The sequence below is a fragment of the Grammomys surdaster genome, unplaced genomic scaffold (assembly GCF_004785775.1).
Source record: "Grammomys surdaster isolate TR1022 unplaced genomic scaffold, NIH_TR_1.0 125231, whole genome shotgun sequence".
NCBI lineage: Eukaryota > Metazoa > Chordata > Mammalia > Rodentia > Muridae > Grammomys > Grammomys surdaster.
Genome location: NW_021620120.1, coordinates 301,667 through 322,785, shown reverse-complemented (window position 1 = coordinate 322,785; position 21,119 = coordinate 301,667). Strand labels below are relative to the sequence as shown.

Here is a 21,119-nt window from a genome sequence, read left to right as displayed (position 1 = left end):
CTCTCTCTCTCTCTCTCTCTCTCTCTCTCTCTCTCTCTCTCTCTCTCTAAAGATTTATTTTATGTATATGAGTACACTGTCACTCTCTTCAGACACACCAGAAAAAGGCATCAGATCCCATTGCAGATGGTTGTGAGCCACCATGTGGTTTCTGGGAATTGAACTCAGGACCTCTGGAAGAGAAGTCAGTGCTTTTAACCACTGAGCCATCTCTCCAGCCCAGAACTAAGCTCTTGAAGATCATTAGGCTTGGATGCAAACTGCTAATTCAAATTCAAAGGGTGGAACAAGGCCTGTCAATCAACTGGGACAGGCAGCAGCTCTTGTCCCCAGGGACTCTACTCTGCTGGGCTGAGTAAGACCCAAAAGCCTACCTGGTAGTTCTTGGCAGCCTCTTCTATCAAGCTGACATTGTGGGATCTTAGGTTCTTAGAGTCTGGACACACACCACACAGAGGAAACCCTCCTCATGCTCGCAGAAGTAATATAGTTTCTCCCCATGCTTCTGACATCTCAGTGTTTTCCCTTCAACTTCCATAGTTTGGATTTCCATCACTAGAGTGGTTAACAGCCAGTTGGGTCTGAATGTCTTTCTTTTCTCTAAGGCATTGCAAAGTAGGTATTCAAGAAAGCTGGCTGAAGCTTTCCCCAGCGTGACTGATGCACTGCAGGCAGAAATTGTGCTTGCCGTCAATGGTGAAAAGAGTCTTAGAAAGAAAGTCCATGTAGATTGGGCAGGTCATATCCTCTTGCATCTTGCTAGTCCACCATGATGGAACAGCCAGGCTGTTCCTAGAAATGGAAGCCTAGTAAAGTAGGAGACAGTGACTATAGAAGGGAGAAAGAAACAGGAAACCCAAGGCAAAGATTCTGTCAAGTAGAGAGGGCCAAGGAAGAAAGTGAAGAGAGGAAGGGGGGAGGGAGGGAGGGAGAGAGAGAGAGAGAGAGAGAGAGAGAGAGAGAGAGAGAGAGAGAGAATAATGATAGAAAAGAGTAAGACCTCAAGCATAGAGAACACCGTGCAAAGGGAAACGGCCAGCCAGCCCTACCCCTGTACTTCTCAAGAACAGATACTGTGAATACATGCTGCCTATGAAGTCGGAGCTTTCCAGACCTTGAACGAATAAACTTATCTTTACAAGGCAATTGAGAGAACAGAAGAAGATGTGAAAGTTCACTTTCCTAGCAGTTGCAGTTAGGAAGTGGTATGACTGACTGCAGCCTTCAGAAAGTCTCTTGCCCCTCGTGGATCCTGTACTTCCTCACTAACACCTGCAGCATCCTGACTTTGCTCTGCTGGACTTTTCTGTCTTTTGTACCAAGCATCTCTATGCCATCCTTGACCTTGTTTGGTCTATCTGCTTTTTACTCTGTCTTTGTACTTCTCAAATTTGTATGGATAAAAAGTTCAAGGACAGCCTGAATTACAGGAGACCCGGTTTCAAAAGCAACTTTTTCCCCCCATAATTGCGATTCTTTATTGACTCATGAAAGTAACTTGGCAACACATTTTTATAGGTATCAATAGCAGGTTATTACCTGAAAACAATGTGCTGTTTTAAAATGACAGGTAATGTGTATTTAGTGTCATTCACCTTAATAGACTTGAGGCTTATTCAAATTCTTTTTACAACACTACTGATTTTAGGTTAAACTCATCTTGTTTTCATACATGTGACAGTAACTCAATCAAGTGCCAGTGCAGATATATATGAATCTGTAGAGACTATGCTGTATTGCTAGTTTTGGTTCCTTTCATGATTTATTTTTTTTTATTGTTTTTTTGTTTGTTTGTTTACTTTCCACTAAACCTAGACTGGCCTCACACCAGTAAGGGAAGTGGCTTCTGATGAGTATGCAGAGGTAGGCAGAGTTCTTTCGGATAAAGGTGCTTATGTTAATGTCTTTCCAGTGTCCTCTTTAGAAATATAGCTTTAACCACAGCAGCAGGTAAGGGGCCTTCTAGAGGACAGATGTGGTGGTGCACACCTTTAGTCAGAGCACTCTGGAGGCAGAGGTAAGAGGATCTCCGTGAGTTTGAGGTCAAGCCTTATCTACAAAATGGGTTCCAGGAAAGCCAACTCTACAAAGAGATCTTGTCAAGAGATAGAAATATTATATATTCACTATGTGCTTTTCTTAAGTCAGAAATAACAACTACGCCGGGCAGTGGTGGCGCACGCCTTTGATCCCAGCACTTGGGAGGCAGAGGCAGGCAGGTTTCTGAGTTCGAGGACAGCCTGGTCTACAGAGTGAGTTCCAGGACAGCCAGGGCTACACAGAGAAACCCTGTCTCAAAAAAAAAAAAAAGAACAAAAACAAAAAGAAAAAAAGAAAGAAAGAAATAACTGACTGTCTACTCTGGAAATACCACATATTAAACATATTAAATAAATAGCATCTTGGTGAAAAACAGTATCCTATGGGGCAATATTATCTCTTTCAGATCATTTGTATACATATATTTACAGTATGTTGCTATAGAGAAAAAATACAGCTTTTGTTTTAGTTGGCTTCAAAGTAGGTAAGAAAACTTGCAGTGATAAAAAACAATTGTCAATAAAAATAACAGTTAAGAGTAGTCAGAACTAGCCAGGTGGTGATGGAGCATGCCTTTAATACCAGCACTTGGGAGGCAGAGGACAGTAGATCTCTGAGTTCAAGACCAGCCTGATTTACAGAGTGAGTTCCAGGATGATTGTTTACGATAACAAGAAAATATCTTTAAAATATTTAAAGTACAGCAACCAAAAAAAAAAAAAAAGACAATTTTCTGGAAAACTGGAAGTCAGCTTCCAAGTAGCTGAAAGCAACTATTCTGATCTAGTCTGACACCTGAACAGTTACTCTCAACTTGAAGCCTACGGTACTGTAAGAAAGAAAACATTATTAGGGTGTTGTATTGAAATAAATCAGAGAGTGCAGCCAGAGCAGAAAGTACAACTTGTAGGTTGTCGAAGAACATTTGGTTTGTACGTAATAACACAAAGGATATAATGATAATATACCTGCCAATGAGAAACTCACAAAACGTATACCCCTCCTCTCCATTTTGAGTCAGAGTCTCTCAATGTAGCCCCGGGTTTTAACTAGGATTTCATTACTGTGTAAAGACACCATGACCAAGGCAACTCTTATTAAGGACAACATTTAATTGGGGCTGACTTAAGAGTTTCAGAGGTTCAGTCCATTATTGTCATGGTGGGAAACATGGCAGCTTGCAGGCAGACATGGTTCTGGAAGAGCTTAGAGTTCTACATCTTGAGCCAAAAGCAGCCAGGAGACTTTCTTCTGCAGGCATCCAGGAGGAGGGTTTCTTCTGCACTGGGCAGAGCTTGAGCAAAGGATCTCAAAGCCCGCCTTCACAGTGATGCACTTCTTCTAACAAGGCCACAGCTATTCCAACAAGGCCACACCTAAAAGTAGTATATCCCCTGGGCCAAGTATATTCAAACCACCACTCCTTGTCTATTTTGAAACTTGCTATGGATTCTCTGAATTCAAGGATAGCCTGGCCTACAAGGCTACATAGGGAGATCTTGTCCCAAACTAAATAAACAAAACAAAACCATAAAAGAGACAAAGATGGCCTTGAACTTCTGATTATCCTGCCTCTAACTTCCTTCCAAGTACTGAAATCACCATGCTTGGCTTTTGAGTCCAGCTTCTTATACTTCATCAGTAAATGAAATCATCACTTAGTACTTAGTTACTTAGTAGCTCTTCATGTCACCTGAGTTCCAAGGATCACCTCACTTTTTTCTAGGCACATTATCGTAAAACATCTAAGTTTCCTCTCGAGCAAGTAACTGTATATTACATATTGGCTGACAGTTCCCTGGAGTCAGTGTTGACAGCCTGAGTATAGGATGGGGTTCATCAAAGTACATAACTGCAAAACAGATAAAACCTCATGCTAGGTGTCTTCATCCACAATTTTTGATCATTTCTGTGCCATAGCATTCCTTACAGATGTATTTTCCTCCGTGGTCCCTCTGCCTTTTCTGCTTCCCCCAAACAAAACCTTTGATAGTTTTTGCCACTTTATGTCTCTCCATCCCACAACATATTTCAGGGATATCTATCTATCCACAGATATTTCTTGGCCTGGGGAGTTACACTGCCAGTTTTTTCATTTTAAAAAGAAATAGCCTGATGTGATGTGGTGGTGGTGGTGGTGGTAGTGGTGGGACAGCTTTTGCTTTCCATAAATTTAAGAGAGAAGCTCAGTTCTACCTTTGGAGACAGGCCTCACTTGACCACATAGAGACAGCTCCCAAAACACTCTAAGGGAGGACTCACTCAAACTGCCTATTCTGAGAAAGACACAGGTAATCCTGTAAAAGTAACTTTTATTCTCCTGTTTTAATTGTTGTCTGGGAGGCTTGCTGCCTCCATCTGCTAACCTGGGCCTAGTCCTGGAAGTTTCCAGCTGCCATACAATCTAATCTAGGCCTAGAATGTTTTCAGTCTCTGAGACTAAGCTGACCTTTTCTTGTTCTTTATGAACTCTAGCTGGCAGGTTCAACTCAGCTGTTGTGGTTCATACTCCTCTCCCAGATGACTTACTCAACCTGGCTTTTCTCTCAGCCTCTGAATTGCTCTGCTTGGCCTCAAACTAACTCTGGCAATCTTTTCTTCTAATCTTCTGGCTCCTTCTTATTCTCTGGTCTGTTTTGTCTTCACCTGTGTCTAGTTTGTTCTCTCTTCAATCTGTCTCTGTAGAATTCTCCTGGTAAAACTGCCTCCTTCTCCCTCTCTGTGCTGTTACATACTCCCTCTCACCTCTACTGCACTGCTCTCCATGAATTCTCCTGAATCCTGTACTGTACTCTACTGTATCCTGTGCTGTATTTGTCCCCTCCTGTACTGTCTGTCTCTTAAGTAGCTTCCCTTTCCTCTCTCTTCTTATGTGAGTTGGGCATATCCTATTCTGTCAAATCTTTCTCAGATGCCTCACTTTGTCTGCCACTCAATTAGATATCACTTTCAAACATGGGTGCTTCCTTCTACACTAACTTTGCTTTCATTGTTTGAGATTAAAGTTGAGTACTAAGGGCGTGTCTGTCTGTATTCCAGCCAGAGGGATTAAAGGTGTATGCTAAGGGCTGAGCAATGCCCTAACTAGAAACAGGTTCAAATGCCCAATAACATAACCAAGTCAGAATAATTTATAAAGTACACGGTCATGGTAGAAAGGTGAGAACCAAGGGTGCACAGAACATAAACTTAATAAGGACATCAAGACTAGAATGGGAGACCAAATGTCACCAGACCCTATTGAAGTCAAGTTCAGGGAGGAGAATGGTGTCTTGAACCTGAATCTGCCCTGGCAGCTACACCAAGACAGAGTGTGACGTTGGGCACCAAGGTCCATCAACACTTAAACCATATAGTTTCCCTGTAAATTTTTTAAAAAAGAAATTGGTAAAAAGAACATGGCATTGTTGAATTTGGTCAAATCAGAAAGGGGAAGACTCCTTTCCCTGCTTTTCTGAAGCTCTCTTACCATTCCATAGCCTGAATGAAACAAAACCAGGAAATGAGCTTATGTGAGCTAATTGTGAGAGAGGCTGTTGGAGTGTATCACTCGAGGCAGGTTGAACCCCTTCTCTGCCTTACACCAGACTTCAGGTTTTTACACCCTCAGCATGAGGTAAAATTTGATGCCCGTTGTTTAATAACCTAGTGGCAGAGAGAGAGAGAGGAGAGAGAGAGAGAGAGAGAGAGAGAGAGAGAGAGAGAGAGAGAGAAGCAAGTGTCTCTTTAGAGTTCCTCATCTTTGAGGGCTTTGATTCCATAGCTGTCCGAGTGAAAGGAGCAAGCAGCCAGCAGAGAGAACTCATCACTGTTAGTGATCTGAAGTGTGTTAGTTATCAGCTTACAAGTGACAGAGAAAATAATCACTGGGATTCATTCAGAATTGTCAACCTGAATTTAAAATTCAGAGATGACACTAGGATGTATCTCAGGTGGTATGTAATTCATGTCTAGCCTTGGGTTCTGAGAACCACCTAAACCAGGTGCCCAGGTCTGTCAATTACACATTTAGTAGGCAGAAAAAAGTTCAGAAGTTCAAGGTTTATAGGAGGAGCTAAGGTGGGAGGAGTAAAAAGAGGAAGAGGAGGAGTTGGGAGAGGAAGAAAAAAAAGGAAAGGGAGGAGCTAGAGAGGACAGAGATGTAGGAGGATGGAGAACCACACAGGTATGGAGAGCACTTGTGGGGAACAACTTATAAACTTATAATTAGGTTAGCTAATTGGGATACAACTCTCTTTGTATGGGCATCTTGTTATTAATCATTGTCAAACATATAAAGCCTTTGATTAATCTATAAGAATTAGAGTCTCATTCTCTTACTGGGCCCGCATGGGTGGCAGGATGATCTGGGCAATGCCTTGCCTTGCAGAGACATCGTGGAAGATTGGCAGAGCCATCTCTCACGCTGGCATCTAGTGGGTGGCAGGGCTGGTGTTTCTGGCTGGCTGGTTCTAGCTGCAACTCGCATGTGGCCTCAGGCAGAGAAACATGGCAGCTGGGCTAGGTAGATCTGCTGTAGCTAATGAGCCTGAGGCCATTTTAAATAATTACCCCAACAAAGGTTTGTGTTGCCAACTAAATAGAGGGTGCAAGGCTGGTATGGGCCACTTGAATTCTGGGGAGAGTGGAATAAGCAAACAAACATGTATATTCTTTTTTTTTTTTTTTAGACTAGGAAATGGAGCCAGTGGGATAACTAAGTAAGACACTTGCCACCAAGCCTAACGAGCTGAGTTCTATTCAGAAAGCCACAAGGTAGAAAGAGAAAATGACTTTCAAAAGTTATCTTTCGACCTTCCCAGGAGACCATGGGTATACTCCCCCCCTCACCCCTGGCATACAGAAATGTAAAATACATTAAAATTTTTAACTGTAAATTTTAGTGTGCTGTGTGTGTGGTTCCCTCAACTACCGCTTAACCTTTTCAGTAGTAAACAGCCTTAGGCTGGAGGGACAGATGAGGCCAAGAATATAGATAAGACCTAACACAATATTATAAATTTAAATCAACATAGAGAGTGGTTTACAATTTTATTTTTAATTTGAAGACAGAGCTGTTGAGGATAACAACGTTGCTTTGAAATGTCAAAAGGTTGCATTCCTGATTGTAGACTGTCTTCATCTACAAAGTGGGCATTGGCACGGAATTGGCCGACTCTGCACAGCCTCTGGTTCTCAGATCTCAGGAAAGGACGAGAGTCACAGGAGCTTCAGGTAGTACAGTGGAGAAAGCAACAGCCAGGGTGCTGAACACGCCTTGGATCCGTGTCTCAGCAGGGCACACCCAGAAGCTTTCATGATGTCATGCTACCAAGTGCAGCGCTGAAAAACCTTGTGTCTAGTCTTTGGGGGTATTCCACTATCTTCTCTACTCGGAGGAGGCGGGGAGAGGAAATATCAGGTGTGTGTAGGGTGTCAGAGTAGGGCTACACTTCACTCCTATCACTTTGTCTCATCCCATCCTGAGGGATAAGTGAGGAAGAGACCTAGGGATCCAGAGGCGAGCAGCCCTAAGGGCTCAGGGTGATATGACTGCAGGCAACTTGGAGCCCGAAAAGGGGGAAAACCTTCCCATCAAAGGAAGTTTGGAAAGTATAGATGTGTTTGCTAGTGATGGCATCATAGAAGACGACCTCCCCACAGTCATGATTCACGTAGACACCCACTTTCTTAAGACAGACCTGGAGATGCTCTTGGGCTTTACAATTGGTGAAAGGCTGGCATCCAGAGGGTGAGATCCGAAGTGCCCATATGCACTGCGTGCTGAAGTTTTGACTCTGGGACCCTCGTGCCGACTCTGTAGCCACGCCCATCATGCATGCCCCACCTGAGGGCCCGTGGATTTCTGCTTCCCACACCTGGCGGCCCGCGGAGATGCCTGGGGAACCCCTCACACAGTGGAAAGGGTAAAATGGTCGAGGTTTTGCCTGACTTCTGGAAGCTTTTCCACCCACAATATACAAGGTCACTTTCTTTAGATCTTGAGAAAAGGTGAGGTCTGGATCAGCTGAGGCCTTGTCCAGGGTCACAGGAACTGTGGGAAGATAAAGATGAGGAAAGAGATATATAGCCTCAGGTCAAGTCGTCCAGTCTCCTCCTTTTGAGCTTCACATAGTATAGCTGGAGGGAAAATTTCTCTTTCAAATGCCAAGTCTAGTCTCCAGGACTGCACAAATACACCACACAGAGAGAAGTGCATACACAAACACATACACTGAGAAAAATGCATACACACACACACACACACACAGGCACACACACTGAGAAAAATGTGCACACACACTACACACACACCACACACAGAGAAGTGCCTACATAAACATACACACACTAAGAGAAATGCATACACACTCATTACAAATATATACACATTGAGAGAAGTGCATACACAAACACACACATACACTGAGAAAAATGCATACACCAACACACACACACACACACACACACTGAAAGAAACCCAGCCCCCCACAAATACACTATACATATTCATGCATTGAGGGGAATGCATACACACACTACACACACACACCATACATGCACATACTATACATATACACACATTGAGAGAAACGCATACACAAACACACACACATACACACACAGGCTGAGAGAAATGTATGCAGACAGACACATTGAGAGGCTTCTGACCTCCACTCTGTGGCCCTCACCTCCTTTGTATACAAGTTCACACACTCAATAATAGTCAATAAAATAAAAGGCAGTAGGAGAAGGGCAACATCCAGAGGAGAGCAGCTCACACCTCTCCCCAGCTCTCCTCAGTAAGGAATCTGCTGACTCAGGGTCACTTAGAGGCTGGCCAGAGCCCAGGCTCACAGCTAGCTCCTCCTCCAGGAACCTAGCATGAGGGACTCTGCTTTGTTCCAGAGCTATGTTCAAGGAGCTGTTGTCCCACAAAGGATGCCTCAAAGTGGAAGGGGATGGAACAGAGTATTGGGCATTAGGTGGTCCCAGTTTTATTGATTCATTGGCATTTGGGGGACAGGAAAGGAGAAAAGAGAGATCAGTTGGACAACAGGCACTGGTGAGCCCCCAAGACAGCCGGAGGGATATGGACCAAGTAGGGAGGCCACATTAGGGGTTCCCTGTTGGAAGCTAGGCCTTTCCCAGGGAAGGTGTAGTTTAGGAAGCAGAAGAGGTGGATGAGAAGCCTGCCCTTCACCCTATGACTACTCATTTCTGGCACCTGAAGTCTGCATGGTTACACAGCCCTTCGCCAACCCCTACCCCCACCTCACCCCTACCCTCTCCTGTGGTTAGGCTTCTATTCTTCACTTTGTTCTCTTCTTATCCCTGTATCTCTCAAGAGAACTGAGAGCAACCATTTACGTAGGGTTAGGATCTTCTTGGGATCTGGTCTCTGCCTTTCCCCTGTTCTATCTATCAGAGCTGTGTAATGAATAAAACATTTTGACCTGCAGACCTGGAGATCCCTTGCTACCCTTGGAAGACCAATGTGCTAGGCAGGAATCTTACCTGAGGTGGGCAACATTGAGTTATTCTTCTGTAACAGGTACCCTAGAAATTGGAGATAGAAAACAAATTTTAGGTTGACAACAAGAAGTTACAAATTAAAAGTTGGGTATGGAGGACTGACGGCTGGACCTGGCTTTTACCCTCGTAACTGAATCACCTTAGATGACATCATCACAGGCTATTGTGTCGGTGGTCACAGCTCCTCAGCTAGGCTGAGACAGTAGGGACCATAGGTCAGCTCCAACTACAGACTGAGCTGCCTCCAGCTGAACTTTATGCAACTGAGACATAAATGTACAAATTTCCATTCACTCTGAACATTTTTTTTTAATTAGTGAAGGTGTCACTATATTAAGATAATCTTTAAATGTAAAAGGATAAGACAGTTCTATAGGCTTGTTCTTCACGGGTGTTCACACACACTGGACCTTCCTCAACCTCCCGTTATGGAGAGACTCTCCCATTTTGTATTTCTCATTTTCCCCAAACAGCAGGACCAGCCCAGACTTACAGCTCTCCTTTTCGCTTTTATTCAGGCTGTTCATGAATGCTTCTTTATCTTTCTTCCCTTCAGCCTTCAGGTTGTCTGTGAGGAGAGAGTGAAGAGAATGGAGTCCACAAAGGTTAACCAGGGAACCAGAACCATTGATTTCTGGGAGGCACTGATTTCTGGGATTTCTCTCATTGTCTCAGTGGACCAAGAAGGCACCAAAAGAGGGACACCTGCCCTAGGGCCTCCTCACGGTGGCTCTCCAGCACAGCTCTGTGCAGAACAAATACATTAGGAGCCACAAGCACCAACTGAGTTTTTTATTTTCTAGATGCCATTTTGAAAACATAAAAGACTAGAGCGTGCTGACATTCAGGAAGCTGAGAAAGGAAGATGGCAACTTTTAAGCCAGTTACATAGTACATAGTAAATTCCAGAGTCTGGGCTTTTCACACAGTGTCTCAAAACAAACTAAAAAAGAGGGCTGGAGAGATGGCTTGGAGGTGAAAAGCCAGAGCTTTTCATCAGTGGACCCAGGATAAATTCTCAGTATCCATTGAAACTCTAATCCTAGGGGATCTGACACTCCCTTCTGACCACCGTGGGCACTGGGCCTGCACGTGACACGTGCACATAAAATGGTCATGCAAATAAAATAAATAAAACTTTTAAAAAAGAAATGAGGACAGTGAATGTAAATAATATACTTTCTTTAGCTCAGAACTTTAAAAAATATCATCATTTAAGCATGTAGAACAAAAGGCTTGTGCTGCCTTCGTATAGTGCCAGGTGCTAGAGTCCCTACTACTCAGAAGACCAAGGGAATTGAATTTCTTTAGTAAGAGACTACCCTGGGCAACATGGTGAGATCCTGTCTCAAAATTTTGTATTGCTGTATTTCTGTTTGCTTTTGTTTTTTACGTTGCTGTATTTTACATTCTATTCTAATATTAAGTCTTTTAACGTCAATGTATATTCTTGACCTACACTGCGTGAGAATTCTGGTGCACAGGAGTACATGTGGCTAGCAGCAACCAAATTGGGAACATGCATCTAGCTCTGTGTTTACCACCTGATAAACAAGACAAAAATTCTGAAATTATGGGTGCTTTGGCTCTGGAGATATAGCTCAGAGTGCTTGTCTTGGGGTCCACCCAGAGACAATATTAAACCTGAGAGATTCCCTGTGGCAACCCAGCATGAGAAATTTCTGGGTAATGATACTTTGGAAATACCCAGCATTCAGCCTGGCTTCTGGGAGGCCCAGACAGTGTCTAGGGTGATGGAGAGAATCCTGAGGCTGGTGAGCATAGGGGTTGACAGCAATCCCTCACCTTTGAGTTCTGTCAGGGTTTTTATGACGTACTCATTTCTTGCTTTTGCTTCACTGCGTTTTTTCTCCAGGTCCACAGGAACTGGAGTTGGTTTGAGAAACTGAAATTCCTTACTCCTGTGAAGAGAAGATGATCTGAGTGTTAAGTTCAGGGGGTAGAAGGGTGGGCAGGAAGGGCCTAAGAGATGGGTTCCTGAGGTGAAGGCAGAGGGAGAAATAGAGTCAACGAGCTGAGTGGGAATGTGGGCTGAGTGACCTGAGGAGATAAAAAAATGAAGATGGGAGATGGATGCAGAGAAGAGGGAAGGTAAACTGGAGGGAGGTAGAGTAGGAACCTCAGGGCTCACCCACTTGATGTGAAGAGGAAGCTGGGAAAGAGACTGCTGAAAAGCTGGGGGGAGAAACATGTGCCTTTACCCAGCAGACCACATGCTACTGTGGACAGCTTGATCTTCCCCACCTCAGCCTAAATAGTTTATAAGCCAAGTTATTGGGGAATGTGAACATATTTGGGTAACGTGTTGAATGTTGTATGTGTGAATGAACCTGCAGTCGCAGTGCACTGGGGATGCCCATCATACCTGCTCAAGGTGTCTTTAATGTCCTGGAAGAGAAAGAAAGAACATTATCAGAGCTCGCCTGAGTCACAGGAAGTAAGAGGAGGTTCCGACTCAGCTGGAGGCAGAGTGAAAACACTTGTCCTTTCTCTTTCTCATTTTCTCCTCTTTCTATCTCTGTCTTTGTCTCTCTGTGTGTCTCTCTTTGTTGCTGTCTGTCTCCATCTTTCTCTGTCTCTCAGACTCTCTGTGTCTCTGTCTCCCTCCTTACCCCATCCCATTCTGGACCTCTGTCTCTCTATCTCTGTCTCTCTCCTCTTCCTCCTCCTCCTCCTCCTCCTCCTCCTCCTCCTCCTCCTCCTCCTCCGCCTCCTCCTCCTTCTCCTCCTCCTCCTTCTCCTCCTTCTCCCCCTCCTCCATCCAATTCTAGACCACTACCCAAAAAGCTTCTGATATAGACAGGGCAGTGTTTAAATCTCAAAAGGAACAGAGCGAGCAGAACAAGGAGAGAAGAAAGAGTAACATTTGGGAGACCGATTTTTGCCTCTGATATGGAAACTGGAAGCTCAATTTGGCAGTGTCAGGACAAAGGATGGAGTGGCTCTCCATGGTGACTCTTCAAAGAAAAAACAGAGACCAGGTGTGGTAATCCCAGTTCTTGGGGTGTCCTATTATTCTCACCTCTTTTTTTTTCCCCTTTTCGGTTTCATGTAGCTCAGGCTAGCTCAAGTTCAGTGTAGCTAAGGATGATAGTCTTGAACTAATGAACCCTCTGTGTCTGACTCCTGAGCGCTGAGAGGACAGGACTGTATCATATCACTCCCTCAAATTAACTTTTACTATTTTTAAACCTAAATTTAAAAACTGAAGCATGGCGAATACCCTTTCAGATAACTCCAGCTTTACTGATTTATTAGGATTAATTACATTTTACGTCCACAACTGATGCTTTGGCATCTAAATTGAAATGTACAAAAGATAAACTAGAGTTCAAAGCCTTAGAACCAAAAAACACTCAAGAACATGAAGTATCTCGTTACTGTGTTTAAGCAGGCTGAAATGATTACATTTGAAATACTGGGTTAAAGAAAATTTTTTTGTTGTTTTTGTTTGTTTTTTGTTTTGTTTTTTTTTTTGAGACAGGGTTTCTCTGTGTAGCCCTGGCTGTCCTGGAACTCACTCTGTAGACCAGGCTAGCCTCGAACTCTCGAACTCAGAAATCTGCCTGCCTCTGCCTCCCAAGTGCTGGGATTAAAGGCGTGTGCCACCACCCCCCAGCTAAGAAAATGTTTTTATTACAAGTACTTTTACCTGATTTTTTTTTTTTTTGAAACAGGGTAGCTCTATTTGGCCTGGAATTCCACACATAGACCAGTGACTTTAAACTCACAGAGAACTGCCTACCTCTGTCTCCCAAGTGCTGGAATTAAAGGTGTGGCACTATATATGATTCTTTTCCCCTTCCTTTTAAGTAGCTACTAGAAATATAGATGGAAATATATTTTTATTATATTTTATTTTTTAAGATTCATTGATTTTAAGAATAATTCTTTTAAAATATTTTATGTTTTTATTTTTAAATTGTGCATATATGCATGTCTGTGTGTGGGTTTGTGCATGTGAGTATAGGTGACCTACCAGGCCAGAGATATCAGACCTGCTGGAGCTGGAGTTACAAGTGGAGGTCAGAGGAAACCTTGGAGGATTTGGCCCCATTCCTTCTACCATGTGGGTCTTGGGGGTGGAACTTGGGTCCTCAGGTTTGATGGCTAGTGCCTTTGCATAATGAGTCATTTCTCTGGCCTTAAGATATACTTCTAAGTAACAAATGTGTCCTAGGTTATAGTTCTGAAGTGTGAGCGAGTGTAATGGCACATGTTGAAATCTCAGCCCATAAACCAGGAAGTAGGAAGAGTCAACAATATTATCCTTGGTTACATAACAACAACCCATTCCAGGCCACCTGGCTGCATGAGATTCTGTCTCAAAAACAAGAAACACTTCTAAATTTTGTGTGACTCTCTTTCTTTTCCTTCTTTCTTTCATGGTATATGGTATATGGTGGTGGTGGTGGTATGTGTGGTGTGTGGTGGTGATGGTGTGTGTGTTTGTGTGTATGTGGTGTGTGGTGGTGGTGTGTGGTGGTGGTGTGTGGTGGTAGTGATGGTGGCGGTGGTGTGGTGTGTGTGTTTGTCCAGGCTGTCCTTAAACCCTAGTGATCTGGGAAATCCTCCTACCTCTGATGTGCTAGAATTACAGGTGTGAGATATTATCTTAGTTAGGGTTTCCATTGTTGTGAAGAGACACCATGACCACGGCAACTTTTATAAAGGACAACATTTAATTGGGGCTGACTTGCAGGTTCAGAGGTTCGGTCCGTTATCATCAAGGTGGGAGTGTCCTGGCAATTGTGGTGAGGGAGGAGCTGAGAGGTCTACCTCTTGATCTAAAGGTGACTAGGAGAAGACTGACTTTCTCAGGCAGTTAGGAGGAGGGTCTCAAAGTCCATCCCTACAGCGACACACTTCCTCCAACAAGGCCACACCTATTCCAACAAGGCAACACCTCCCAAAAGTGCTACTCCCTGGGTGAAACATATTCAAACCACCACTGATACCATGTCCAGCTCTTTAAAACAGTCTAGATCTCTTCTCATGCTAGCCTTGGACTATGAACAATCTTTTTGCATCAGCATCCTGAGTTATAGGAGGGGCTTTGGTTCTCAACCTTCCTAATGCTGTAACCCTTTAATACAGTTCCTCATGTTATGGTGACCCCCCCACCATAAATTATTTTCATTGCTAGTTCATAACTGTAAAATTGCTACTGTTATGAGTTGTAATGTAAATATTTGATATTTCTGATGGTCTTTTCTCCTGTTAAAGGGTTGTTCAACCCCCAATGGGATCATGACCTACAGGTTGAGAACCTCCGGGTTAGGTGAAGAAGAGCAGCAATTGGTGGATTAATTCAGGAAAGTAGATGATTTTTAAAAAATACTTTAAAAATAAGGTTTATTAGGAGGAAGGGTGTGGTGAGCACTGGGGCTTGGGTGGAAGATCTATAGAAAGAAATACTGCATTACGTCAGATACAACATGAATGGAGCCTTATGGGGAAAGAGAGGCTACCCTCTAAAACCTGGAAGTGATACATTAAAGTAAGAAAGATAAGAGTCATGGTTGGGATGATGGCATTGAAGGGAGCTTCAGGGAAATTTCTCCAAACGAAGAGAAGTATCTGACTATTACAATACTTCAGGAAGTAGTAGGACTTTTTTTTTTTTTTTTGAAATTTAGATTTATGCAACAAAAGTCATGGAGGAGCCAGGTATTAGGAGCTGTTAGACCATAATGTCACACAGATTCTTAGCTGTCTTTCAGAAAACTGGGGGGGGGGAGGGGAGGGAGAGGGGGAGGAGAGGGGAGAGGGAGTGGGAGAGGGAGAGGGAGAGGGAGAATCTATTCCCTAAGGACCCACCTTTAGTAGCTCCATGGATGATGACTGCAGCCTTGTCTTCAAAGACTTAGTGAGCTTCCTTAGGGAGTTCAGCTGCTTCTCTGTCACAGTGACATATTGTCCCAACTGCTTGGCTCCCTGCTGCTCCAGCCAGTCCAGCCTGGACAGGAGGAAACTCTCTTCCTCATCTAGTCTCTGGTGCAGGAGCTTGAATTCCTCAAGGATCGTTATTTTCTCTAGTTCCACCTGGGCCTGGGGACAAGGGAAGGGACGTAGACATGAGGTAGACATGAGATGGGTTCTCCAAGCCTCCTGTAAACTCATAATTCCCTTCCTTCACTTTCTTTCTAGGCAAAGCCCTGGGTAGCCCAGAACTCAAAAAGTATAACGGGTTAGCCCTGAATTCATAGAGATCCACCTGCCTCTGCCTCCTAAGTGCTGGAATTGAGGGCATGCTCCACCACCCAGCACCATTCACTCTTTAAGTGTATTTAAAGATTATATTAAGACCAATTTAGAAAAGCTTCTGGGCATACCTGTCGGAAAGGGGAGTCAAAGACATCAAAGCACTTCCAGTATTCACAGATTTAGGCCAGATGACATACTTTCATTTACCTTAAGGACATCAGCCAGCTGTGCTGGTGCACAACCATGCAATCTCAGCACTTTGGAAGAACAGGCAGGAGATTCAGGAGGTCAAGCCCAGTCTCCATTCAAGGCCAGGCTAAACTACTTGAGACATTGCTCTAGAGACAGATGACATCACCATTGAAAACTCAGGGTAAGGATGTCATTCAGTTGATAGAGTGCTGACCTGGCATGCATGAAGCCCTTGGGTTCAATCCTCAGCACTTCATAAACTAGGCATGCTATTATAGCCCTGTAATCCAGTACTAGGGGAAAGACAAAGGCTTAGAAACTCAAGGCTATTCTTTTCTACATAACCATTTCTAGCTTGGGCTACATAGGATTCTGTGTCTGGGGGCTGAAGAGATATCTCAGTTGTTTAGAGCACTTGTTGCTCTTGCAAAGGACTCAGATTCAATTCCCATAACTGACAGGGTAGCTCACTATCATCTTAACTACAATTCCAAGTTATCTGATTCCCTCTTCTGGTCTCCATGGGTAGGTACCAGGCATTTGCCTGGTATACCTATTACATGTAGGGAAAGCATTCATTCATATAAAAATTAGATCTAAAAATAAATAAACATAAGATTATCTTAGATGTCAGTGGGAGAAAACCACAAACAAAGAAAGAAACAAACGAAGAAAGAAAGAGAAAGAAGGAAGGCTTTTTGGCTTAACTGCCTTCATACTGAATTTTCCATGGATGTACCAAAAATCAGCCAACCAAATCAACAGCATCTGGAGAGATGGTGAAGACATTACCGGGTAGGGGGTGGGGGCAGCATTTGGGATGTAAACCAACGAATAAATAAAAGAATGCTTTCGGCCCTTCCGGAATTCAGTTCCTAACACCTAAGTAGGGCAGCTCACAAATGCCTGTAATTCCAGTTCTTCTGGTCTTTTCCAGTATTCCCATGAATGGCTTTTACTCATGCAGATACATCCATATACACATATTTAAAAATAATAAAAATAAAACCTCTTTTTAAAAACATGCAAACAAAATCAGGTGGAGATGTTCAATGGCGTCATAGTCTCTGACTTTTCTTACTGTGTGAGTCTCTAGTTAGAAAGGGCTTGGCTGAGCCAGTGTGTGGGTGTTCCTTACACAACCTGCTGTGAGTGGAGGAGCAGAAGACCTCCTAGCACAGCATCCAAGCAGTAGTTTGGCACAGCTAGGGAGCACAGCTCAGGAGCACTGTTCAGGCACCACACACTCTCTGCTCTGTCCCTCACCACCACGTCAGTAGGATTTTGTTCCTGCTTGGTGTATAAAAGAAGGCTAGGAGTTTCATCAGCGATGCCTCAGTTTCCCCAGAAGTGTTTGGAATGAGCATTTCTTACCCTGAATGTCCAGATTGTTCCTTCACCTTGTTTTTTCTCTTCAATTATTTTCTTGTCCTTTTGCCCCAAATCCTGGGCCTGTGACTCAATCTGTGCCTGTAGGGAAAGGTTGCTTCAGTGCCAGGCTCTGACTCTTGGGAGGCAGGGAAGATGTCCCAGGGTGCTGATGTCATTATTACCAGTCCTCCCTGCCCCCCTCCCCGCATCTCTTGATAGAACAAGGAGGTGATGGAAAGAAATGGAACTTTAGTGACTTGAGAAAATATTACTAATGATCATTTGGATGGTGCTTTGGTATTGTCAGAGGAAGACTTCTCCTCATCTGTCCCACCAAGTTCTTTAAGAGATGGGTTTCATCTGCCTCACAGAGGGTCAGGCCAACCAGGGGATGGAGCTCCACAGTAGAAGAGCACTGGCTTATCTGGATGTCTCAGGCTCTGCTTTATCGCGTTTGTAAATTAGCACTGGCCGGCTGGGAGAGGAAAAATGATTTCTTGAAGGTTATAAGTAGATTGAGGAGTCTGGACTTGAATGAGACCTCCCAAGTTAAAATTTGTGTTTAACAAAGAGCACACATGGACTGGCTCACGGTCCCCGCTACATATGTATCAGAAGACTGCCTTGTCTGGCCTTAGTGGGAGGGGATGAGCTTGGTCCTGAAGAGGCTTGATGCCCCAGAGAAGGGAGATGGATGCTAAAAGGGTGAGGTGGGAGTGGGTGGGGGAAACACCCTCTTAGAGGCAAAGGGAAGGGGGATGGAGTGGGGGCTCCTAGAGGGGGACTGGAAGAAGAACTGGGAAGGGGGACAATGTTTGAAATGTAAATAAATAAAATAATTAATAAAAATTTGTGTTTAAAAATTAGCCCATTATTAATTGTAGCAGAATGACACGTGTGTGTGTGTGTGTGTGTGTGTGTGTGTGTGTAACAGTTAGAAGACAACTTTCAGGGGTGAGTTCTCTCCTTTTATCTTGCATGTCCCAGGGATCAAACCAATTTTCTCCTTCTACTATGTGGGTTCTAAGACCAAGTCTTCTGGCTTGGTGGCAGGCACCTTTACCCTCTAGGTCATCTCACCTGCACCCAGAGTACTATTCTGATTCTTCCTCTTGCCTTGGTTACAGACTGGCATTTTCTAGAGCTCAGTTCCTTGAGCCTACTGAGCCTGACTGTAAATGGCCAACTCAAGTACAAAGAGTACAGCAATGGGTGTCAATCAACTGGAGCATCCCCAGTGAGCTCTATTTTGCTGGGCTGGGGACAGAGAAGGGCCCAGGTGCCTACCTTGTAGTTCTGGGCAGCCTCATCTATCAAGGTGACATTGTGGGATCTGTGGTCCTTGGAGTCACGACACACCACACAGAGGAACGCCCCGTCCTGCTCGCAGAAGTAATGTAGCTTTTCCTTGTGCCTCTGACATCTTGAGTATTCCATTTCTGGTTGGATGTCAGCAGGATCTATAGTCTGGATCTTCTCTGCAAGACTAGCCAGCAGCTTATTGGGCCTGAACGTATCCTTACTCACAGAGAGTTTGCAGAGAGGACATTGTATGTTCTTTGATGTTTCCCCAACCTGACTGATACACTGCAGGCAGAAGTTGTGCCCACAGTCAATGGTGACAGGTTCTTGTAGAATATCCATGCAGATGGGGCATGTTACTTCCTCCTGCAGTTGGCTGGCCAGCTGTTGGCCTGCCATGATGGAGCAGCAGGGCTAATGGAGACGTGAAAGCCCAGAAATCCAAGGCAGACAGACCCTGGTGCTGGGAAGCAAGAAGGAAACAGGAGGCAGAAGTTGAAGAGTGTCTCAATGAGAGGACTAGAGGAGGCCAAGGGAATCAGGGGAGGAGTTAAATAAATAATGACAGAAAAGAGTCAGATGTAAATGGAGAATATTCTAAAGAGAAGAAAACAGATGGTCAGCCTATCCTCACTGTCTCTCAAGAACAAACAGATACTGTGAGCGCCTGCTGCCTATAAAGTGGAGCAAGACTTCCTGGACCTTGGACTCATTAAACATATCTTTCGGAAGCAGTTTCAGAGAACAGTGTCAAAGTCCACTCAGGTACAGTCAGGGAGTGGAACTGCTCACTGGCAGCCCCAGGAAGGCTTGTTACCATCGGATCCCATGACAGATGGTTTTGAGCCACCATGTGGTTGTTGGGAATTGAACTCAGGACCTCTGGAAGAGCAGTCAGTGCTCTTATCTGCTGACCCAGCAGATCTCTTACTCCCCCTCACCCTGTTGGGTTTTCCTCCCTGTCTCTGGGACCCCCAGCATCTCTGAGCAGTCTTTTGTTCTGCCTGCCCTGTCTGTTACTTCCTCTGTCTCTGTACTTCTCAGAACCCCCAGCTTGCCTGACCTGTGGCCTTTATCTTGACAAGGAAAGTGTTAACCTTTAGTAGCTCAACACTTCTTAACCCTTCCTCTTGTTCTTTTGTGCCTAGGAATACAGGGCTTCTTCCTTCCTCTCCATCCCCACTCCCCTCTCCTCTCTTCTGTCATTAAGAACCAAACCGTTAATTTTTAAATAAAAACATTTTAGGTTTACTTATTTTATTTTTACACACATGAGAGTTTTGCCTGTACACCGCACACACACACACACACACACACATAATAGTGTGCATGCCTAGTACCTACAGAGTTAAAAAAAAGATAGTTGACTCCCCGTGGAAACTGGAGTTATAACAGACATGTGGATGCTGGGAACTGAACCTGGATCCTGTGTAAGTGTGCTTAAACATTAAGCCATGTCTTCAGCCACTATTTTTAAGTTGACTTTTTTAAAAAAAAATTATTACTTATTTTGTATATGAGTACCTTGTAGTTGTCTTCAGACACACCAGAAGAGGGCATCGGATCCCATTACAGATGGTTGTGAGCCACCATGTGATCGCTGGGAATTGAACTCAGGACCTCTGGAAGAGCAGTCAGTTCCTCTCAACCGCTGAGCCATCTCTCCAGCCCCTCTTAAATTGACTTTCAAAGTTAGCATACAATGTAATGGATTTCATTATGAATCCTTCCTCCCATTCTCTCTTTTTCTTTCCGTTCTTCATTTTCTCCCTCCCTGTTGCTGGCCTGAACTCAAGACCTTTCCTTTGCTATGCAAGCCCTCTACCATGGAGATCCTGTTAGGGTAATTTCAAATGTCTATCAGAAGATCAGAAGGGGATTAGGATACCCTGGAACTTGAATTACAGATGTTTGTGGGTCACTATGTACATATGGGGAACCAAACAAGTGTTTTTAACCCTTGAGACATCTCTCCAGCCCCTTATTTTTATAACACATAGTTCAGAGGGGATGGGGAGAGAAAACACACTGAGCTCAGTTAGTATTAACTGTATGTAAATGGTATGGGACCACTGGAGCAGAGGCCACTACTGTGCCACAACCCCTATGAACTGCCAATAGCTCCTCAGTGTGAGGCAGGGCCATATGAACCCTTTCCCATTTAGGTTGGAATGTTGACTGGCCAGGTCTTACACAGGCAACCAATGTGTTCATAGGGCAAGGCCATTACCTGGTCACACAGGGTGTGGAGGATTTTACGGCCGTAGCCCCAACAATCATTCCTTCTCAATTGCCAGGGACAGCCTTGGTTTCACCTTTGTCCTGTCATAAATATCAATAGCCCTTCCTCTCATTCTCAAAAGTATCCACTCATAATATAGAGGTCACTTTGATTATAGCAACTGCTGAAAGCCGAACACTTTCAGAAATACCGCACCTTTCAGGCTTGTCTATTTCAGTTGCTTTAAGGT

At 44.1% G+C, this 21,119-nt stretch overlaps 1 protein-coding gene across 1 annotated transcript; it reads right to left on the bottom strand.

Annotated features, from left to right (window-relative positions):
- Positions 1–7,052: 7,052 nt before the first annotated feature.
- Positions 7,053–19,283, bottom strand: Trim31 (tripartite motif containing 31). The gene is made up of 8 exons (XM_028785471.1): positions 18,634–19,283; positions 17,350–17,445; positions 15,397–15,627; positions 11,942–11,964; positions 11,362–11,477; positions 10,049–10,123; positions 9,538–9,579; positions 7,053–8,074 (listed from the first exon to the last, which is right to left on the bottom strand). The coding sequence occupies exons 1-8, from the start codon at positions 19,045–19,047 to the stop codon at positions 7,551–7,553; spliced, it is 1,521 nt and encodes a 506-aa protein (XP_028641304.1). The 5' UTR covers positions 19,048–19,283; the 3' UTR covers positions 7,053–7,550.
- Between the last annotated feature and the right edge of the window lie 1,836 nt (positions 19,284–21,119).

What these genes read in the sequence shown, in the direction of transcription:
- Trim31 (XM_028785471.1), bottom strand. Translation starts at nt 19,047, where the DNA reads ATGGCAGGCCAACAGCTGGCCAGCCAACTGCAGGAGGAAGTAACATGC. An exon ending in AGGCTGCCCAGAACTACAAG is followed by an intron (nt 17,446 to 18,633) that starts GTAGGCACCTGG and finishes CTTTCCCTACAG; the next exon opens with GCACAGATTGAGTCACAGGC. An exon ending in CATCCATGGAGCTACTAAAG is followed by an intron (nt 11,965 to 15,396) that starts GTGGGTCCTTAG and finishes TTTCTCTTCCAG; the next exon opens with GACATTAAAGACACCTTGAG.